The sequence below is a fragment of the Rhinolophus hipposideros genome (assembly GCF_964194185.1).
Source record: "Rhinolophus hipposideros genome assembly, chromosome: 18".
NCBI lineage: Eukaryota > Metazoa > Chordata > Mammalia > Chiroptera > Rhinolophidae > Rhinolophus > Rhinolophus hipposideros.
Window position 1 is genome coordinate 48483204 of NC_138064.1, and position 18509 is coordinate 48501712.

The 18509-nt window shown below is 32.4% G+C and overlaps 1 protein-coding gene across 3 annotated transcripts in view; it reads left to right on the forward strand.

Annotated features, from left to right (window-relative positions):
- The window catches only part of KMT2E (lysine methyltransferase 2E (inactive)), a 76359-nt gene that overhangs the window by 36253 nt on the left and 21597 nt on the right, over nucleotides 1–18509 (forward strand). For all 3 annotated transcript variants that reach the window (XM_081079969.1, XM_081079971.1, XM_081079970.1), the window contains 9 exons: nucleotides 731–960; nucleotides 3834–3914; nucleotides 8283–8341; nucleotides 9083–9255; nucleotides 9638–9676; nucleotides 12859–13089; nucleotides 13200–13330; nucleotides 14283–14400; nucleotides 15336–15445. In XM_081079969.1, the coding sequence (XP_080936095.1) occupies nucleotides 731–960; nucleotides 3834–3914; nucleotides 8283–8341; nucleotides 9083–9255; nucleotides 9638–9676; nucleotides 12859–13089; nucleotides 13200–13330; nucleotides 14283–14400; nucleotides 15336–15445 (1172 nt within the window). The remainder of the gene's footprint in view (nucleotides 1–730; nucleotides 961–3833; nucleotides 3915–8282; nucleotides 8342–9082; nucleotides 9256–9637; nucleotides 9677–12858; nucleotides 13090–13199; nucleotides 13331–14282; nucleotides 14401–15335; nucleotides 15446–18509) is intronic.

Genomic DNA, 18509 nt, shown 5'->3' on the forward strand with positions numbered 1-18509 from the left:
TAATTTATATAGTAAATTATGTATTTACCATTTATTGAGCACTTTTGTGCCAGACTCTGTGGTAAGCAGTTTTACATATATTATCTCATTTAATCTTCAAAAACGATCTCGTGAGATAGATACGTATAATTTCCATCCCCATTTCATAGCTGAAAAGATGAAAGTTTATCTACATTGACTTATTCAGTGTTCTATAGCTGTAAGAGGCAGAGCTTAGATAGAAACAGTTGTAGAACTGGATACGTTTCTGATATTATTGAGGTACAATTGTGAGAGATTTTTATGATTTATACCAGAATAAGACATACCCAATTTAAAAAAATTCCTATTAATACTTTATAGTGATAATGTGCCTTTTGTAGTTGTTTTGATTATTCTTTAGCCTCCATATTCCTGAGGTTGTTTTTTTTCTTTTTACCTCTGCTCTCACATCTTACATCTGCTTTTATCTTGAAGGTGGGATTATATGACCAGAGGACTGTGAAGATATCTTCTGATTTGGGGGGTGAAGGGATTGGGATTTGAGGAAAGTCATTGTGAAGGTGACCAAGGTTGTAGATACTACTATGGTTTAATATCTAGCTTCACCAAGTCATTATTTTAAAGCTATTAAGGAAGAAATGGGCCAATTTTATATCTTGAGTATTCAAATTAAGGATTGAATTTTAAGTTGCTTAGTTCGTATCACTGTTGGAATTATGTTGTGCTATATTTGTGTTCAATTATCCAGGACCATAATTATGGTGCTCGTCCTCCTCCAACACCGCCGGCCTCCCCTCCTCCATCCGTTCTTATTAGCAAAAATGAAGTAGGCATATTTACCACTCCTAATTTTGATGAAACTTCCAGCGCTACTACAATCAGCACCTCCGAGGATGGAAGTTATGGTACTGATGTAACCAGGTGCATATGTGGTTTTACACATGATGATGGATACATGATCTGTTGTGACAAATGCAGGTAAAATATTTCATGCCAGTAGCTTATTTATTTATTTTTTGACTGCTGCTAACTTTTGGTTGTTAATGTTGGAGAAGATAATTAATTCCTTTTGAAGGAATTAATGAATGCATTTTAAAGTGAGAGTTCCGCTACTATTGATGCCATCTGTTTTGCTCTTAGAAAAAGCCCCTATGGGAAAAAAGCTATCTTAGAATTGATTAGAATTCCTCATTGCTAACTGAGTAATAGGCAATCAGTTCTGATCATTATTCATATAGGATCACATGTCTCTTTTCACTCATTCAATAGTAATATAACTACATATAGTAGTAAACACGATAGAAATGAGAAGATAATTGAGTCCTGTATATTTCCTTTGGAATTATTTGTGCTGTATAGTCAACTGTGATTTTCCAGTATGGGGGAAATTATACATTTTGATTGATGTTTGTTTGACCTGACTCTCTCACCTCCTTTTGACTTGAACCTTGCAGCACTCTGGAGTCTCCTTGAACCAGAACCACAGTCTCCCCTCCCCCAACCCTGGTTCAACCACCAAGAAAGGCCTCTTCCCCTAGAGAAGGTGTGATTGGGACAGAAAGTGGGACTTTGTTTTCCTTTCTTTTCTTTTTTCTTTTCTTTTCTTTTCTTTTCTTTTTTCTTTTCTTTTTTCTTTTCTTTTTTTTTGGTGGGAGGGAGTTGGGGAGGATGGAGAGGGAATAGTAGGATTTCAGCCTAAAAGTTACTAAGTCCATCCCCTGCATAGTGTGGGAAGCAGAGAGTATTTAAGCAGTGCACTGTAGAGGATAAGGAAGTTTGATAGCTCTACACAGTTTCCTGAGTCTGGTCCTTGTGGCATAGCTTCATTATTTATTTAAAATAGTATAGCATATATCCATATTTGAATGTGAGTGTAAAAATGTGTCCTAGAGCCAAATATAAATTACTTTGCATGATTTTGTAATACTGGTCCCATTTATTAGGTTAAATGATTAGGGGTTGGATATTATTGATATAAACATGCATTTAGGGTTATATTTCAAAAAGTTGATTTACAAAGGGGAGAATTAGTCAAGTGGAATTTGATATTTTTATTGAAAGTTGTAATATTAATACTTTGAGTTAATATTAATAAAAACATATTGTACCTTTTCAAGTTTAAAAATAAATTCTTATTACCTGTGACACATATCATTATCATGAGCAATCACATCAGTAAATTTATTTAGGAGGTAAATTTAAAAAATAACTTCAATGATAACTTGTTTTTCTCATTCTTTTTTAATTAGCTACTTGTTAGAAAATTTCAATTCATATTTTAACCAATCATAAAATAGCTTTCTCTTAGCTGATCTTGTCTAAGGTGATAAATCACATACCATTTGCAATGTTTTTATTTTAATGCATAATCTAAACAGTGTTTTTCTTTTGATTTAATTACAATGATCTATATATAATATAGGATTATCTTTATTAGAAAATAGTGAAATAGTCCTTAGAATTTATACCTATCTACAAATTCTTGAAGGACCAGTTCACAGTTTTTGGATTACTCAAGGTATTTACTTCTCAGCAACTGCTCTCTTTGTTATGAATCTGTTTTTTATTCTATTTTTCTACTGCTTAACCTGTAGTGTATTGCAAGGCTTAATCTTTTCTATTCTTGTTTTATATTGCCTCTGTGTATTTTCATGTACCTACTGCACATACTCATCTTTCAAGTTTGACATGTAGAGCTCCGATCCTTTATTCATTTTGTAGTTCTGTTTCTTCTGTTGTCTGCATGACATCATTGCTTATCCCCCAAATTCAACTTAATTTGTTATTGTAACCCTCCATATCAGGTGATCTGCTTTTTTTTCCCCTGCTTACCCCCGTCACCCCCTGCCACATCTTTGGTATATATTCCATTACCTTCCACATTCTACCAATTTTTATTCCAAGATTCTTAGTTAAGAAGTAAAGAACAATACAATAGCAATTAGTAGCTTATATATTAGAATGGCTAATTATTCTGTAAAGAATAATTAAAACTATTTCTAGAAACAGGCATATATATCTACTTTAGACCAATTTAGTCTTGGCAATCAAATATAATAAATTGAGGTTTGCCTCATGCTGGTCCATGTATTCCATTAAAAATAGATAACAGAGTAGGTTTAATCTCTAGCCTCATAGAATATTTCTTTGATTTTTTAACATCACCTTCTTTGCCATCATTCTAGTTCTGTCTTCCTTTAACTCAGGGAAAGCCTTTTATTCAGTTTTTCTGCTTCTAATTTCTTAACTTCTTTGAATTAACAACTGTATACCATCAAAGCATCTCTAGTTGTTACCTGTTGCCAATTAGAGGAAATCTACACACATCCTGACATTCCTAAGTCCTATTAATATGACTTCAATTTACTAATCCATGTTTACCCCCCTGTATTTCTCAAAATGAACATTCCTCTTCATATATATTAACTGCCTTCTGGCTGTTGCTCCTCATTTCTGCCTACTTGAGGAAACATGGCTACAATTTACAAAAATATCTTCCTAATTTCCCAAATGAGGTTCTGTTCAACTTTGTTATTCTTCAGGGTGCTTTTTCCCATTAACTCCAAATAGTGTGGACCTTTCTACTTTGTGATTTCTAATAATATTTGTAATGTATACCTTTTACAATTTAAAATTATATTTGCTTTATATGTTTGTCCTCTTGTTTTTACATCTCAAAGTTTTAGCTCCCTGAGGACATATTTCTGTGCATTCCTCACAGCACCTTTTACAGTACTAAACTCAAAGTAGTCACTTTAAGTGATAGTTAAATGGAATATTAAATTTTAATTTGAGGATGATTTTAATACTCTACATGTTCTGGTTTTTGTTTTTTTTCTTTCTTTTTTAAGTGTTTGGCAACATATTGACTGCATGGGGATTGACAGGCAGCATATTCCTGATACATATCTATGTGAACGTTGTCAGCCTAGGTAAGTTGTGCGTACTGATAAGATAGCCAGGAATCTTACTGAAGTAATCTTTAGTTAATAGAAGTTTATGTATGAATTCTAAATTAAACAATTAATGGATTACTGTATTTCATCAGTTCAAATACACTTTTCATTTTTATGTTTTTATTTTTCTATTCTGACATCTCTAAAATCAGGAAGAATTTTTCCATTAACTGTTATGGTTTATTTTGTTAGGATTTTTACTTTATTAATGATGCATAAAATAACAGTGCATCTTCTAAGTGATGGTATCTTTTTTACTGGAATGCACTATGTTAAAGAGTTACTAGGACGTTCTCTTACAGAATTTTGTAGGTCTGTAATATCTTTCCACCTTTTTGCTGTTTTTTTGTTTTTAAATCTTTTATTACGGACATTTCACACATAAAAATAAAAGACAATTATCAACAGTCTTTTTTTAATCAAGAATCTTGTTTCATTTATACTGCCATGTATTTCTTCTCCCTTTCATATTATTTAATGTAAATCCCAGATGTTATTTCATTCATATGTATCCTTATGTATTTCAACATATATGTATTTATGTGTATATATTTCTGTATATGCCGTGTTTCTCGGAAAATAAGCCCTAGCATGATTTTTCAGGATGACATCCTCTGAACATAAGCCCTAATGCATCTTTTGGAGCAAAAATTAATATAAGACCCGGTCTTATTTTCAGGGAAACACGGTATCTATAAAATAATTCTTTTTTAAAAACCATAAACATAAAACCACTACTATACATCAAATTTATTATCATTCAGCTACTGTGAAAGTATTGATTGTTTGATATGCATCTTTTTATGTCTCTAGTAATCTAAACCTACTCTCCTTAGTCTCATCAATCCCAGTCTCCTTTGCAATGTGTTTTTTAAAGGAACTGAATTGGTTATCCTGATGAGTTTGCTGATTGCATTACCATGGTTTAAAAGGTTTCTCTGTCATCTGTTTCTATAAATAGGTGTGTGATAAGATTTAGGTTCCTTTCTGTCTCTCTCTTTCTCTGTTGCCCTCTCTCTCTCTCTCTCTCTCTCTCTCTCTCTTTCTCTCTCTCTCTCTCACAGACTATTTCATAGACTGTGTTCTATCAAGTGACACGTAATAATCATGTTATTATTGATAGTGATTCTTTAGGTCCATTAATTTATTAGGAGTTGCAAATTAGTGACATGTTAATTCTATTGCTCATCCCTTATTAACTGGAAAATTTCTATAGGAAAACATGTCCCCATATTAACTGTTCAGTTTTCTTAAGATATATTTCAATGAGGAAAGGCAGAATAAATGTTTGTGGATCTTAGGCTCTATTTATCAGTTTCCAGAATAATGAAAAAACATTTTAAGTATCATTATGAACTCAGGGATTTCAACGTATTGGATGTCAGTCTATTACAGTTATTATGTCCTTATTGATGTTCAAATTTTGTCCCATATTTAGTCAGTGGGAACCTCTTGAAGTTGGCTCTTGAGTCCTTTTGAAAATACCATAGTGTGGTACTTGGTAGTTTTTTTGCTGATAGGACAAAGTGTCTCAAGCTTATCTTACACATCTATGCCCCAAAGTCACAATTGGTTTTCAAGACCAGAGTCTCAGAGCTAGTCATGCTTTGCCCCTTCCTACTGGATTGATCACTGATCCTATATCTTTTTAGTAGATAAAACTAGGAAATATGTTTTTGTCTATTTGTTTATTTTTAAGATAAAATACATGAGTTTATACTGATAATTGCAAAATTAAATTGCACTTAAATATATTGAGGTAAGATTTTGGTATATAACATAATATGTTTCAGGTATACAACATTGTAATTCGATGCCTGTATACCATTTAACTATTTCTGTGTTCCATCTGTATCTCCTTTTATTCTCCTTCTCAACAACACAGATAATAATATAATTAAAATATCACAATTACTCAATTGCCTAATTCCACAGACAAACACAACAGTCTCAATAGTAACAATACCAACACTAGCACCAACAATATGATTGTGTAAAACAGTTTAGAATTTTTTTCTTTTCTTAATTTCCACAAGGGATGTGTACTTTATTGTATTTAAAGTCCCTTGAAAGAATTTCAGTATGTGATTATAACACCAACTGGATACATACTTATGTTGATGAGGTTCTTTTATTTTTGATTAAAAAAAATAAACCTTTTACGTTGCTTGTAGATTCACATGTAGTTGTGAAACAACACAGACATCCTGTGTACCTTTACCCAGTGTATTCCAGTGGTAACACCTTGCAAAACTATTAACACAATATCACAGGCAGGGTATTGACATTGATACAATCAAGATACAAAACATTTTTTTAAATTTATTTATTTATTTATTTTTATTTTATTTTTACATCCCTCACACCGCAATCAAGATACAAAACATTTCCATCACAAGAATCCCTCATGTTACATTTTATAGCCACACCCACCTCCTATCCCTCCCACCCCCTGACCTTTGACAACCAATAATCTATTTCTATAATTTGTCCTTTCAAGAATGTTACATAAATGGAACCATACAGTATGTGACCTTTTTCACTCAGTGTAGTTCCCTGGGGAGCCAGCTGATTTGTTGCATATATTAGTATTTCATTCTTTTATATTGCTGGGTATATGTGCACCCCAGTTTGTTTCACCATTCACCCTTTGAAGGACATTTGGGTTATTTCCACTTTTTGACTATTACAAATGAAATTGATAAAAACACTTGTGTACAGGCTTTGAACCTAAGCTTTGTTTTCTCTGGAATAAATGCCCTAGAGTGTAATTGCTTGGTCATATAATAGTTGCATGTTTAATTTTATAAGAAATTGTCAAACCGTTTTGCAGAATGGTTGTACCATTTTACATTCCTACTGAAATGTATGAGTACCCTTGTTATTTCTGATTTTTTAAGGATTGCTCTTTATACTTTATTTTCTATAATTATGTACTAAAGTCAGATATTTAAGACAAGGTATATTCAAGTAAATGTAACTTTTTTATCCGTTTCTTTTACCCCAGACATAACAATTTTTAAAAAATTGATTATTCCTTCCATTGTTTGTTTTCTTACTAGAAATAGATATGTGTGTATTCCCTTCCTTACTTAGGTAAGAAGTAGTACATAGTTTTTGCCACATATCTTTATTTCTTTTAGAAATATATGCTGAAGATCACTTCATAGTAGTATAGAGAGATTGACTTATTTCTCTCTATAGCATCAAGGTGCACCATCTTTTTCAAATATAGTTTATTTACCCAGTCCCTTTTGAGTGGACATTTGAGTTTTTTCCAGTCTTTTGTAATTGCAAATACAAGTGGGATTGTTCAGTAAAAGGGTAAATATAAATGTAAAATTTTGTCAGATATCACCAAATTCCCCTCCAGTAGTAGCTGCACAATTTTGAATCCTACCAGTTATGGATAAGCATACCTATTTTCCCAATCCTTACAAGAGTGTTTGGCCGACTTGGATTTTTGCCAGTTTATGGTAATCTTAGTGTTATATTTTGCCTTTTTTTTTTTTTTTTTTTTTTACTATGAGTGAGGCTTTTCTATGTGATTTTGTTTCACTTTATGATAGCAGCCTTTTTGCCAGGTAGTTTTTGATAGAGTAATGTTGATGAATTCAGTTAAGAGTTGGTTAAAAACTGACCATTAGGGAGGGCAGTCAATTGAGCCATATCTGCTTATCACTCTGTGATGACTAGGATAGTTAACAGTGAGGGGTAGGACAGTTACATATCCTCGTAGACAGTAAGGCAAGTCTGCTTGAGTTGTAGGCATTTCGGTCTACAGCCCTTGTTTTCCCATTGAAAAATAATATCTTGTGTTATTTGACCTCTAGACTAATAAGATAAGCAGCGAAAACATTGGGGGTTGGGGGTAAAACAGTTACTATGGATGATGGGGGGGATAATGAAATATTTTACTTAATTATTAAATATTAAGTGTTTATTATTTCAAAAGTGGGAATAATTTTAGACAAATGGTATAACGCAAATAGATTCTAATTTAGTGTCGTACATTTATTTTAAGAAATTTGTGATTTTAGTTGCATTAACATTTTTCCCCAGACTTTTTGCTTTAATATTCAGTTTGAAAAAAAATGTCCTAGTTTCCTAAGTAAAAAGTTATTTTCTTAACAGAGTGCAATTAGTCACTTAACTGGCATCTTCTACTAATAATGCTAGATCAAATCTAAACTGTGAGGCAAGGGATAGTATGTATATTTTATACTGCCGTTTTTTTTCTTCAATGAGAACATTAGAGAAATTGTAAAGTTTATCATATATAAGTCTGCTCTGTATCTAAATTTATGCAAGTTGATAAATAATCATGTTAATATTTTCATGTAGGAGTTTGGATAAAGAGAGGGCGGTGCTACTACAACGTCGGAAAAGGGAAAATATGTCAGGTGGGTGAAACGGATCTATAGGAAATTAGGATTAGTGTGAGTGAGAGAATAAATGGCCTGCATAGTTTTAGTCAGATGTAAACATCTTACTGAGGAATGTTGATGGTATGTATAATTTAATGGGACTCCATTAGTTTATCTTTTGGAATAGTATTTCTTTCATTTTTAACCAGAATTTAGAAGTACATTTGCTACAACTTTGATTTCGGCTTAAAACATGTTGATACCAGTACAATTAATTTTGAATAACCATAGTTTATTGAACTATTCCTGTTTGATGGACATTTGAGTTGTTTCCAATATTTTTTGTTTTGTTTTTATTATAAATATTACCTTCAACAAAACTCTCTTGGATATGTTTTTTTATGCTTTAGCCATTTTATTTTTAGATAGATCCCTAGAAATGGAAATGTTGGGTGAAAGGGTAAGTGCATATAGAATTTGCCTAGATATGGCTACCCTTTGGAGAGAATTGTGAATTTCTGCTAGCATTGTATGCAAGTGCCTGTTTTCCACAGTCACACCATCAGAGTGTGTTGTCAGACTTTTGTGTCCTCTCTAGTTTAATCTATGAGAACTGATATTTGTCGTTTGCATTTAAATATATCTTACTGTGAGTGAGGAAGTGAAAAAATGTGTTTATTCTTCAGAAAGATGTAGATATAATAGTTTCTCATGTGGAATCCTGTTTTATTGTTTGCATGTATTACACATGCAATAATTTTTATTGTGCCTTTGAAGATGGTGATACCAGTGCAACTGAGAGTGGTGATGAAGTTCCTGTGGAATTATATACCGCATTTCAGCATACCCCAACATCGATTACTTTAACTGCTTCAAGAGTTTCCAAGGTTAATGATAAAAGAAGGAAAAAAAGTGGAGAGAAAGAGCAAAACATTTCAAAATGTAAAAAAGTAAGTTTTCTGTTTTTCTAGATGAGTAGATAGGAAGTGGTGGGAGCTGAGTTCTACAGGAATTACTATACTATTTTTTATACCCATTCAGTTTTTCCATGGTTTTAATATTGAGCACAGAAAATTTAGAATTTTTCTTAGCATTGTATCATATACACATTTTCGTGTTCTTATAGTCTGCATTCTATTTTTAGTAGAACAGTATTCTAGTAGATGACTTTATTTCCTTTCCTCTAGTTCTGGTGGTATTGGTTATTACCAAACTTTTTGTTATTATAAGACTTCAGTAAAAAGCTTCAGTGAACTAGTTAATGCTTAAATATTAATTATATCCAGTTAAAAAAGTTAAAAAAAACTAACTCAGAATTCCATTTTATTTCAGGCCTTTCGTGAAGGATCTAGGAAATCATCAAGAGTTAAGGTAAATACATTAAATTTAAACCTTTATTATCAGGTGAGCTTACTAAGTAGTTGTTTGTTCATAATCTTTATGCTTTCTTTATTGTGTGTCATTTCATTTGTTGTTATCTATATCAGAAGTGGGACCATAGAGAATTCTGGATTGGTTGCAATAATTGGATTGCTACATGACTCTTAGAGTTTAACACTGTTAAAATATTAAGTAAGAGGAGGAGGTATATAAGCAATTTCTAATAAAATTTTAGGTAATCTGAATTTTAGTTATCATTGCATTCCATGTCTCCATTACCGCATGTGTTAGTCCACTAGACATATGAATGCAAAATCACATTTGGAATATGAAAATTTGTTCTTTTGCATACTTGGGATTCTAGTGATTTAGTCAAGTCAGTTGTTACAAACTACTATAAAAAAATTACCATAGATCAACCATGTAAGTACTCACTAGTCACTTGAACCTTGAATTAATTAGAATACATCCTCAATTTTGTAGATGCCAAGATTGCTAAGAGAAACAAGGCTACCCACCCCTGCCTCCCTTAAAAGATAGGTTTGTGTTGGATCACAGAGGTCGGCTATACAGTGTTACTATACCTTTTTAAACTAGGTAGTAAAGGATAATGGATTTTTCAAGTGGTTAGATACTAAAATAGGTGTGGGGAGCATGTTCTAGTATATCTGTTGTCCCCGTGATATAAATCATAATAATAATTCATTATTCCACATTCCTGGAAAACAAGTCATTAAACAGTTGTCCGATGATTATTCTTGCATACTTTTTGTAATTCTTTCTCAAGAATGTTAATTCATAGTGTCACTCAGCATACTGCAAGTACAAAGTTTCATAAAATGTTCTTTATATGTTAAAGTTACTATTTTATACTTATTTTGTTAAACTTGGATTTATGGTATTTTTCTCTGACACAGAATAAAGAGGTCTGAAAAAGGTTTTGGGTTAAACTGGTGGAATTATTGATACTCCAGCAATTTTCCTTTCTTCCCAGTTTATCTAATCACTTAGGCTTAATGAGGAAGGAACATGTTTAAGCTAACTGAAATATTTTCATTACAGTAAAGTAGTGACTAAGGAAATAAAATTTTAAAAATGCTATGTGCATCTTTTCAAAATCTTTTCCTTGATATCTTTTTAAGATCAATACAATTTTTTTTTCTTTAAAGTTTATTGGGGTGACAATTGTCAGTAAAGTTACATAGATTTCAGGTGTACAATTCTGTAACACATTATCTATATCTCACATTGTGTGTTTACTACCCAGTCAGTTCTCTTTCCATCACTTGTGTTCGATCCCGTTTACCCTCGTCTAGAGCCCCACGTCCCCCTTACCCTCTAGTTCAATTCTAATAAGTAATTCTGTAGTATTTATAAGATTCAAGAGATGTAGAAAAGCTGTATTAAAGATATACGAGGTCATTAAGAGGGTTTTTTGGTGGAGGGGCGGGGCATAAAACAGAAAAATTTGAAAACTGAATAGATTTCTTTTAAAAAGCTGAGGAAAGTCTTAATATGTAGTGTCTCATATTTGTATAAAAATGTTCTTTATCAAGTGGTCACTATAATGTGGAATATATATAAGTACATAAAATATGAATTGGTAAAATAAACCTACTCCTGTCAAATAGTTGAGCAACTTACTATACAGTTGACCCTTGAACAATGCTAGGTTTAGGGGTGCCGACCCTCTGCGTGCTCAAAAAGTTGAGTGTATCTTTTGTCTCCCCCAAAACTTAAATTGTCCCTTGGTGTCCAAGGAGGATTGGTTCCAGGACCCCCCACTGATATCAAGTCTCTTATATAAAATGACAGAGATCAATGCTTATAGTAGGCCCTCCAATCCTCAGACTCCCAGCCGCAGATCGAAAACAGTACGGGTATTTATTGAAAAAAATCCACGTATAAATAGACCCATGCAGTTCAAACCTGCGTTGTACATAGTTTAACTATAGTTTGTTTCATTGTAGGAAAGAATGTTACTTTTTGTAATACATATAGATTAGTTACTTATATGGAAAGTTGACGGATGGTAAATTTTAGTGTTTCTGTACACATACATGTCTAACAGGATATATAAGGATCTTTATGAAATCTATGTGTGGTGTTAAAATTTCAGAGTTGTGTTAGGTTGTACATATTATAGGAAGAAATTGTTTTCTCATGAAAGTGTTTAGTATTGTAGAAGGAAAATGATGAGCAGTATTTACAACTAAATTGAAATTTCACATGTTAAATCCGTTATAAGTTTGAATTATGCTAACAATAAGACACAATATATGTTCTTGTTACCTGCATTAGTTGGTTTTCATCCTAAGATTGCAAATAAGAATTAATTGTGAGAGTTCAGGTTTTAATAAATTTTTTAAATGTGTGGTAATTGCCTTTCTATAAATTGCATTCCAGTGAAAAAAGTTTCCCTTTTTGTTTTGTAACATGAAAGAAGAGAGGTGGTAACTTTATGTGGCATTTAGCATCTTACAGATTTTAATAGGGACTATGGAGGAGGAGCAAGCACTTGAGCTTGAAGGTCCTTGCCCTCATAATCCTTGAATTTAGGCTCTGGACCATTTAGGTTCATTGAGATTCTGTGAAACATGTTATTCTCATGTCAAGTTTGTCATGTGGACAATTGGAATTACACTAAATTAAGATAGCAAAGTATGTTTTTGTTTTAAAATGTTAAAATTATAGTATTATATCAGAAAAGTTTATACTTAATATGCAGTATGTGTAGTTTACATAATTGCATATTTATTCTGGTTAAATAGGATTGTGAGTACAAAATAGACATTAGCAATCTCTAAAATCAAAAATTTCGTGTGCTATCTTTTTTTAACCGTTAGCTGATAGTGACTTGAAATTTTTGGGTAGTTGCAATTTTATTGATAGCCTCCATTTGGCTACAGTAGTGACAGTGAAGCTTGAATTTCTACTATTCTGACTTAACTCGGCTTCTTTCAGTTTTCCAACTCATATTTGTGTGGCCTACAGCATGAAAATGTAGGAAGGTACTCATTTATGGTTTTCTCACTGGGACCAACTTAGAAAGTCTAACATTATTTCTAGTTTACATTGTATTCTTTTATATAGATTGTCATTGATTTTGTGTATGTTTGTCTCTATAAATACTTTAAGTACAGATATCAATGCTTAGTTTGCTATGATTTCAGGGTTCAGCTCCAGAGATTGATCCTTCATCTGATGGTTCAAATTTTGGATGGGAGACAAAAATCAAAGCATGGATGGATCGATATGAAGAGGCAAATAATAACCAGTATAGCGAGGGTGTTCAGAGGGAGGCACAAAGAATAGCTCTGAGATTAGGCAATGGAAATGACAAAAAAGAAATAAATAAATCAGATTCGAATACAAACAGTTTGCTCTTCAAACCTCCTGTAGAGGTAAATATATCATTTGTCAAAAAGTTATAAAACAAAACCTTTTTCTACTGTTAAGTAGTTAGATTCAAAGTGATCAGGTTTAATTATTCTCAATAATTCTCTGATTTTAGAGCCATATACAAAAAAATAAGAAAATTCTGAAATCTGCAAAGGATTTGCCTCCTGATACACTTATCATTGAATATCGAGGGAAGTTTATGCTAAGAGAACAATTTGAAGCAAATGGATATTTTTTTAAGAGGTACATTCGTTTATTTTTCCCATGTTAGTTTCCTGAAGTTATGTGTTGAATTTTTGGCTATTTTACCAGGATGCTGTGTTTATGTGTATTTTGTTTTCCTAAGTGATCATATTAGCATTTAAAGCTGTAGTGTGATTGAACAGTGACTAATGATAACTTTTGAACTATAATAAAATATAACAACACAAAAAATGCGAATATATTTCTCAGTCTCTTACCCATTTCTATCTTGCTGACACTCCTAAAACAATCTACTTCAAAGATAAACTGCAGCAATATAGGTGGATGTTAATGAAAAACTCTGACTACCAGAGGTTAATAAGGAACCCTTTCCATCCAGGACTTTTCCTGATTCCTTGTAACATAACTGCTAGAACCTGAAAAGACCATTGGTGACTATCATAGGGAAAACCCTTCCTCTCTTTATTAGATGGTGTTAGATTTGGTCTTACATTATTGCCACCACTTTGAACTCCCACTTTCTTGGTATGGAATGGCTAGGAAGGTAACATTCTTAGTATATATACTATAATCATTGAAAATATTTTAGTTATAACTTGAATTTTTACTTAAGATATGAAAGATATACAAGAATCCTTCCTTTTTATATAGATTTGATCTGAAATAGAGCTATAAATCAAACACTTAAATGCACTAGGAGATAGGGACTTTTAAAGGTATCCAGTTATGACTCCTTGTGTAAAGGCAGTAGTCTCTCCCTTTTTATCTCTGTAAATTTGAATTTCCACCTTCAATTAATTACCTTGCTTTAGGTAAGGTTATAGGAACAGGTAAAAATCTTATTAGCATGAACTAGACTAGTAATTAAGAATGGGTTCTGGTATCACATTGCTTTATACTCAGATTTTGGCTTCACTACCTACTGTGTGTCTTTTAGAAGTTTCTTAAACTCAAAATGTTAATAGTTTATAATGCATTTCTTTCTTTGCAGACCATACCCTTTTGTTTTATTCTATTCTAAATTTCATGGGCTAGAAATGTGTGTTGATGCAAGGACTTTTGGGAATGAGGCTCGATTCATCAGGCGTTCGTGTACCCCCAATGCAGAGGTAAGCTCACAGAAACCTTTGTTGGGAGCGGGTGCTTAGGTATATGGGGTCTGAGTATTAACACACAAGTCTGGAGCCTGAGACACTTTTAACTAGTGATTCATGTTGTACTGCCCAGCATCTTTCCACTGAAAATGTAGTGAACGTTAGCTAAGATCTTAAATATTACTTTGCACATTAAAGAAATTGTGATGTTTCTTGTAAGAGAAAATACTGGACTTCTGTTTATCCTAGAAGCTCTATATTTGGCTCAAATACATGTTTTGATTTGATAGAGGTAGATGACAAAGCTGAAAACTAAAATAAGTTTTATGTGCTACTATAAAATTTTTAATAAAATTGTGTTTTAATGTAATATTTTTGGTTTTGTTTTGCACGGAATAATAAACATTTTAAATTTTATAGTTGTGTAATGTTACAGTTAAGAGTATAGGTTTTGAAGCCAGAATTATTAGATTCATGTCTTCTTTTTGACTAACTAGCTTTAGAACCTTGTCTATACTTCAGTTTTATCTGTAAAAAGGTGTTACGACAACTAAAGGTGTTAATACGTGTAAAGTATCTAGGACAATATCAGTCATAGAAAAGTATAGTGTTAACTACCATTATTGCATTTTATCAAATCAAAGATGCCACTCCTAATTTCAGATATGCTATATGCTAAAAGGTAAAAAATATGAATCATAGAATTGATGAAATAACAGTATTTTCTTTTTAATGCTACATGGGCTGTAGAGCTGTAGATTATATTGATGTACCTCTTTCCCAGTTGATAACCACTTACTATTGTTACAAGTCTTATAATTAATTGTATGTTTCCATGTTGTGTTTGTGAATTACTTTGAAAAGAATAGTTTTCAAAATTTCAGGATGACGATGCTTCTAAAAGTAAAAAATAATTCATATAAATACAAAATTATTCTTTTAACTAACAGGTGAGGCATGAAATTGAAGATGGAACCATACATCTTTACATTTATTCTATACAAAGTATTCCAAAGGGAACTGAAATTACTATTGCCTTTGATTTTGACTATGGGAATTGGTAAGTTCAAACCTGTAAATATGATATCTGTTGTTTTAAAATAGTTCCTTTAATGTCCACAAAAAATTTTAGGTATTGTCATTACTGTTACAGCTTTTTATTTTTATTTATCCCGAGGCCATTAAAAGTACTTGAAAACAAGTACAGCAATGTTGCTTAGTTCTTTTCTAACCTTTCCTTAATTACTGTTGTACTGTAAATACTAATAGTAATTATAATTAGTAATCCCAATTCAGCCAGACAACACTGACCTTCTTTATGTGAGAATTTTCCCCTTCTTTTCCTTCTTGTATTTTTGTAATTTAAGTATAGTTGGTGTACGATATTATGTTAGTTTCAGATGTACAATATAGTGATTTGACATTTTTATACCTCACATTGTGGCCAGCCCATTAATTCTAGTAATCATCTGTCATTGTGCAAACATCACAATATTATTGACTCTATTCCCCTTCACCCTTTTACACATTCCCCCATCCCTCTGGCAACCATCGCCTTGGTCTCTTTCTAAGAGTCTGTTTTTGTTGTCTGTTCATTTTGGTTTTTTTTTATTCCACATATAAGTGAAACCATAAGGTATTTGTCTTTCTCTGTCTGACTTACATCACTTAGCACACCTTCTAGGTCCATCATCCATGTTGTCACAAGTGGCAAACTTTCATTTTTTTTGTTACTGTGTAATATTCCATTGTGTGTGTGTGTATTTATACCATATCTTTATCCAGTCATCTATTGATGGACACCTAGGTTGTTTCCATATCTTGGCTGTTGTAAATAATGTTGCAATGAACATAGGGGTGCATATATCTTTTTGAATTAGTTTTTTGTTTTTCTCAGGTAAATACTCAGAAGTGAAATTGCTGGGTCACATATTAAATCTATTTTTAGTTTTTTGAGGAATCTCCATACTGTTTTCCATGGCGGCTGTACCAATTTATAGTCTCACCAAGTGTCACGAGGGTTCCCTTTTCTCCACATCTTCATCAGCACGTTATTTGTTCACTTTTTGATAGTAGCCATTCTGATTGGTGTGAGTGGTATCTGATTGTGGTATTGATTTGCATTTTCCTGATGATTAGTGATGTTGAGCATCTTTTCGTGTGTCTGTTGGCCATCTGTATGTCTTTTTATGAGAAATGTCTTTTCATGTCCACTGCCCATTTTTGATAGGATTATTGTTTTTATTACTGAGTTGTGTGAGTTACTTATATATTTTGGATATCAACCCAAATTATCAGACATATCATTTGCAAATATCTTCTCCCATTCAGTAGGCTGTCTTTTTGTTTTCTTTATGGTTTCCTTCACTGTGTAGAAGCTTGATGAAGTCCCATTTGTTTATTTTTGCTTATTTTCCCTTGCTCGAGGGGACATACGCAAAAAGATGTTACTCAGACTGATGTCAAATAATTTGCTGCCTATAGTTTCTTCTAGTTGTTTTATGATTTCAGGCTTACATTTCAGTCTTTAATCCAACTTCTTTATTTTTGCAGATGGTCTAAGTTCCGTCCAGTTTTGTTTTTGTGTGTGTATCTGTCCAGTTTTACTAACACCACTTGTAGAGACTTTCATTTCTCCATTATATATAGTTGCCACCTTTGCTGTAGATTAATTGACCATCCTTCTTGTTTTTTAGGGGGTACAATTTTAGTGATACAATTAATTTGGTTTCATCAGTATGAATGGATAATTTCACTTTTTGCCTCTCAAAACAAATTGTGCCAAATTTTTTTTGCAGTATAAATTGAAACGGTTTGTTGGAGATACTGCAAGAAAACTCTGAGAACTATTGTTCTGAAACACTGGGGGTGGAGGGGGGGAGTTCATTCTGAGTATAGAAACTTCAATTTCAATTTTTAAAAATTTGACGTAAAAATAAATAATACAAAAGTCCATGTGCCTACTTCCCAAATTAAGAAATAAGGAATTATCCATTGAAGCCTCTCATGTTTAACAGGCAGATTGCATCTCTTTTCCCTTTTACCAGAGATAATTGCCATCTTTAATTTGGTGCATTTAAAATAGTATCTGGTATTATTTTGTATATTTTAAAATTATATTTAAGTTATAATCTGTATTATTTTGCATTCATCTTTTCTCATTCATTACTTTTATGAGATTCAGTCCTATTGTTATGTGTAGCTCTAGTTCATTTCTTTTCACTGTTAATGGTTCTATCCCCCTGTTGGTGGACCTTTAGATTGACCAAAAAATGACTTTTTGGGCACGTCTGCATGTGTACATGTTCTCTTCATCTCCCTAGGTAGGGACGTAGGGGCAGAATTTCTGGGTTTTGTAGAATGTGCACAGCCTCAGTTTTTACTCGGCCTATGTGAAGGACCGGTTTACATTCCTATAGTTTTACTTCTTGGCTCCACTTTACTGTACAATTTTAAAAATTGATGCTAATCCATGTGAAACGGTATCTTTTTATGTTTTAATTACATTATCCTTGATTATTTTGTGAACCCAAGGATCTTTTTATGTATTTATTTGTGATTTGGCTTTCCTGTCCTGTGAATTGCCTAATTATCTGTTCAATTTTTGTGCTGAATAGTCATTTTCTTACTGATTTTTTTTTGGGTAGAAGGGCATTCTTTATATATTTTGTAGTCTTTGGGTTATAAGTATTTCAGTGCATTTCCTCCTATTCGATATTTTATTTTTTTAATTGTTGTATGATACCCCATTTAAATGCAGAAGGTTTCAATGTTCACTATGTTTTCTATCAATGAAAACTCTCTTCCTTCAATATGCATGTCTATTTGATAATTTAAGTGTTCCCTTTTTTAGTCCTTTCTCCCACAGAAGGTGGAAAATGTAGCACAATGGCTCTTTGCTCATTGCTTTGAGAGACTATCCCACAGTGGTTAAGAATATAAGCTTTTCATAATCTGACTGTCCGGTTTCAAATCCTAGGTTGGTTACCTATTAGCTATGTAACCTTGGACCAGTTTCTTTGTGCTTGAGTACAAAGAAACTGTGAGAATTATATGTAACAAGGATATTTTGAAGATTCAGTGAGTTAACACGTGTTTAAAACAGTTCCTGGACAGAATAAGTG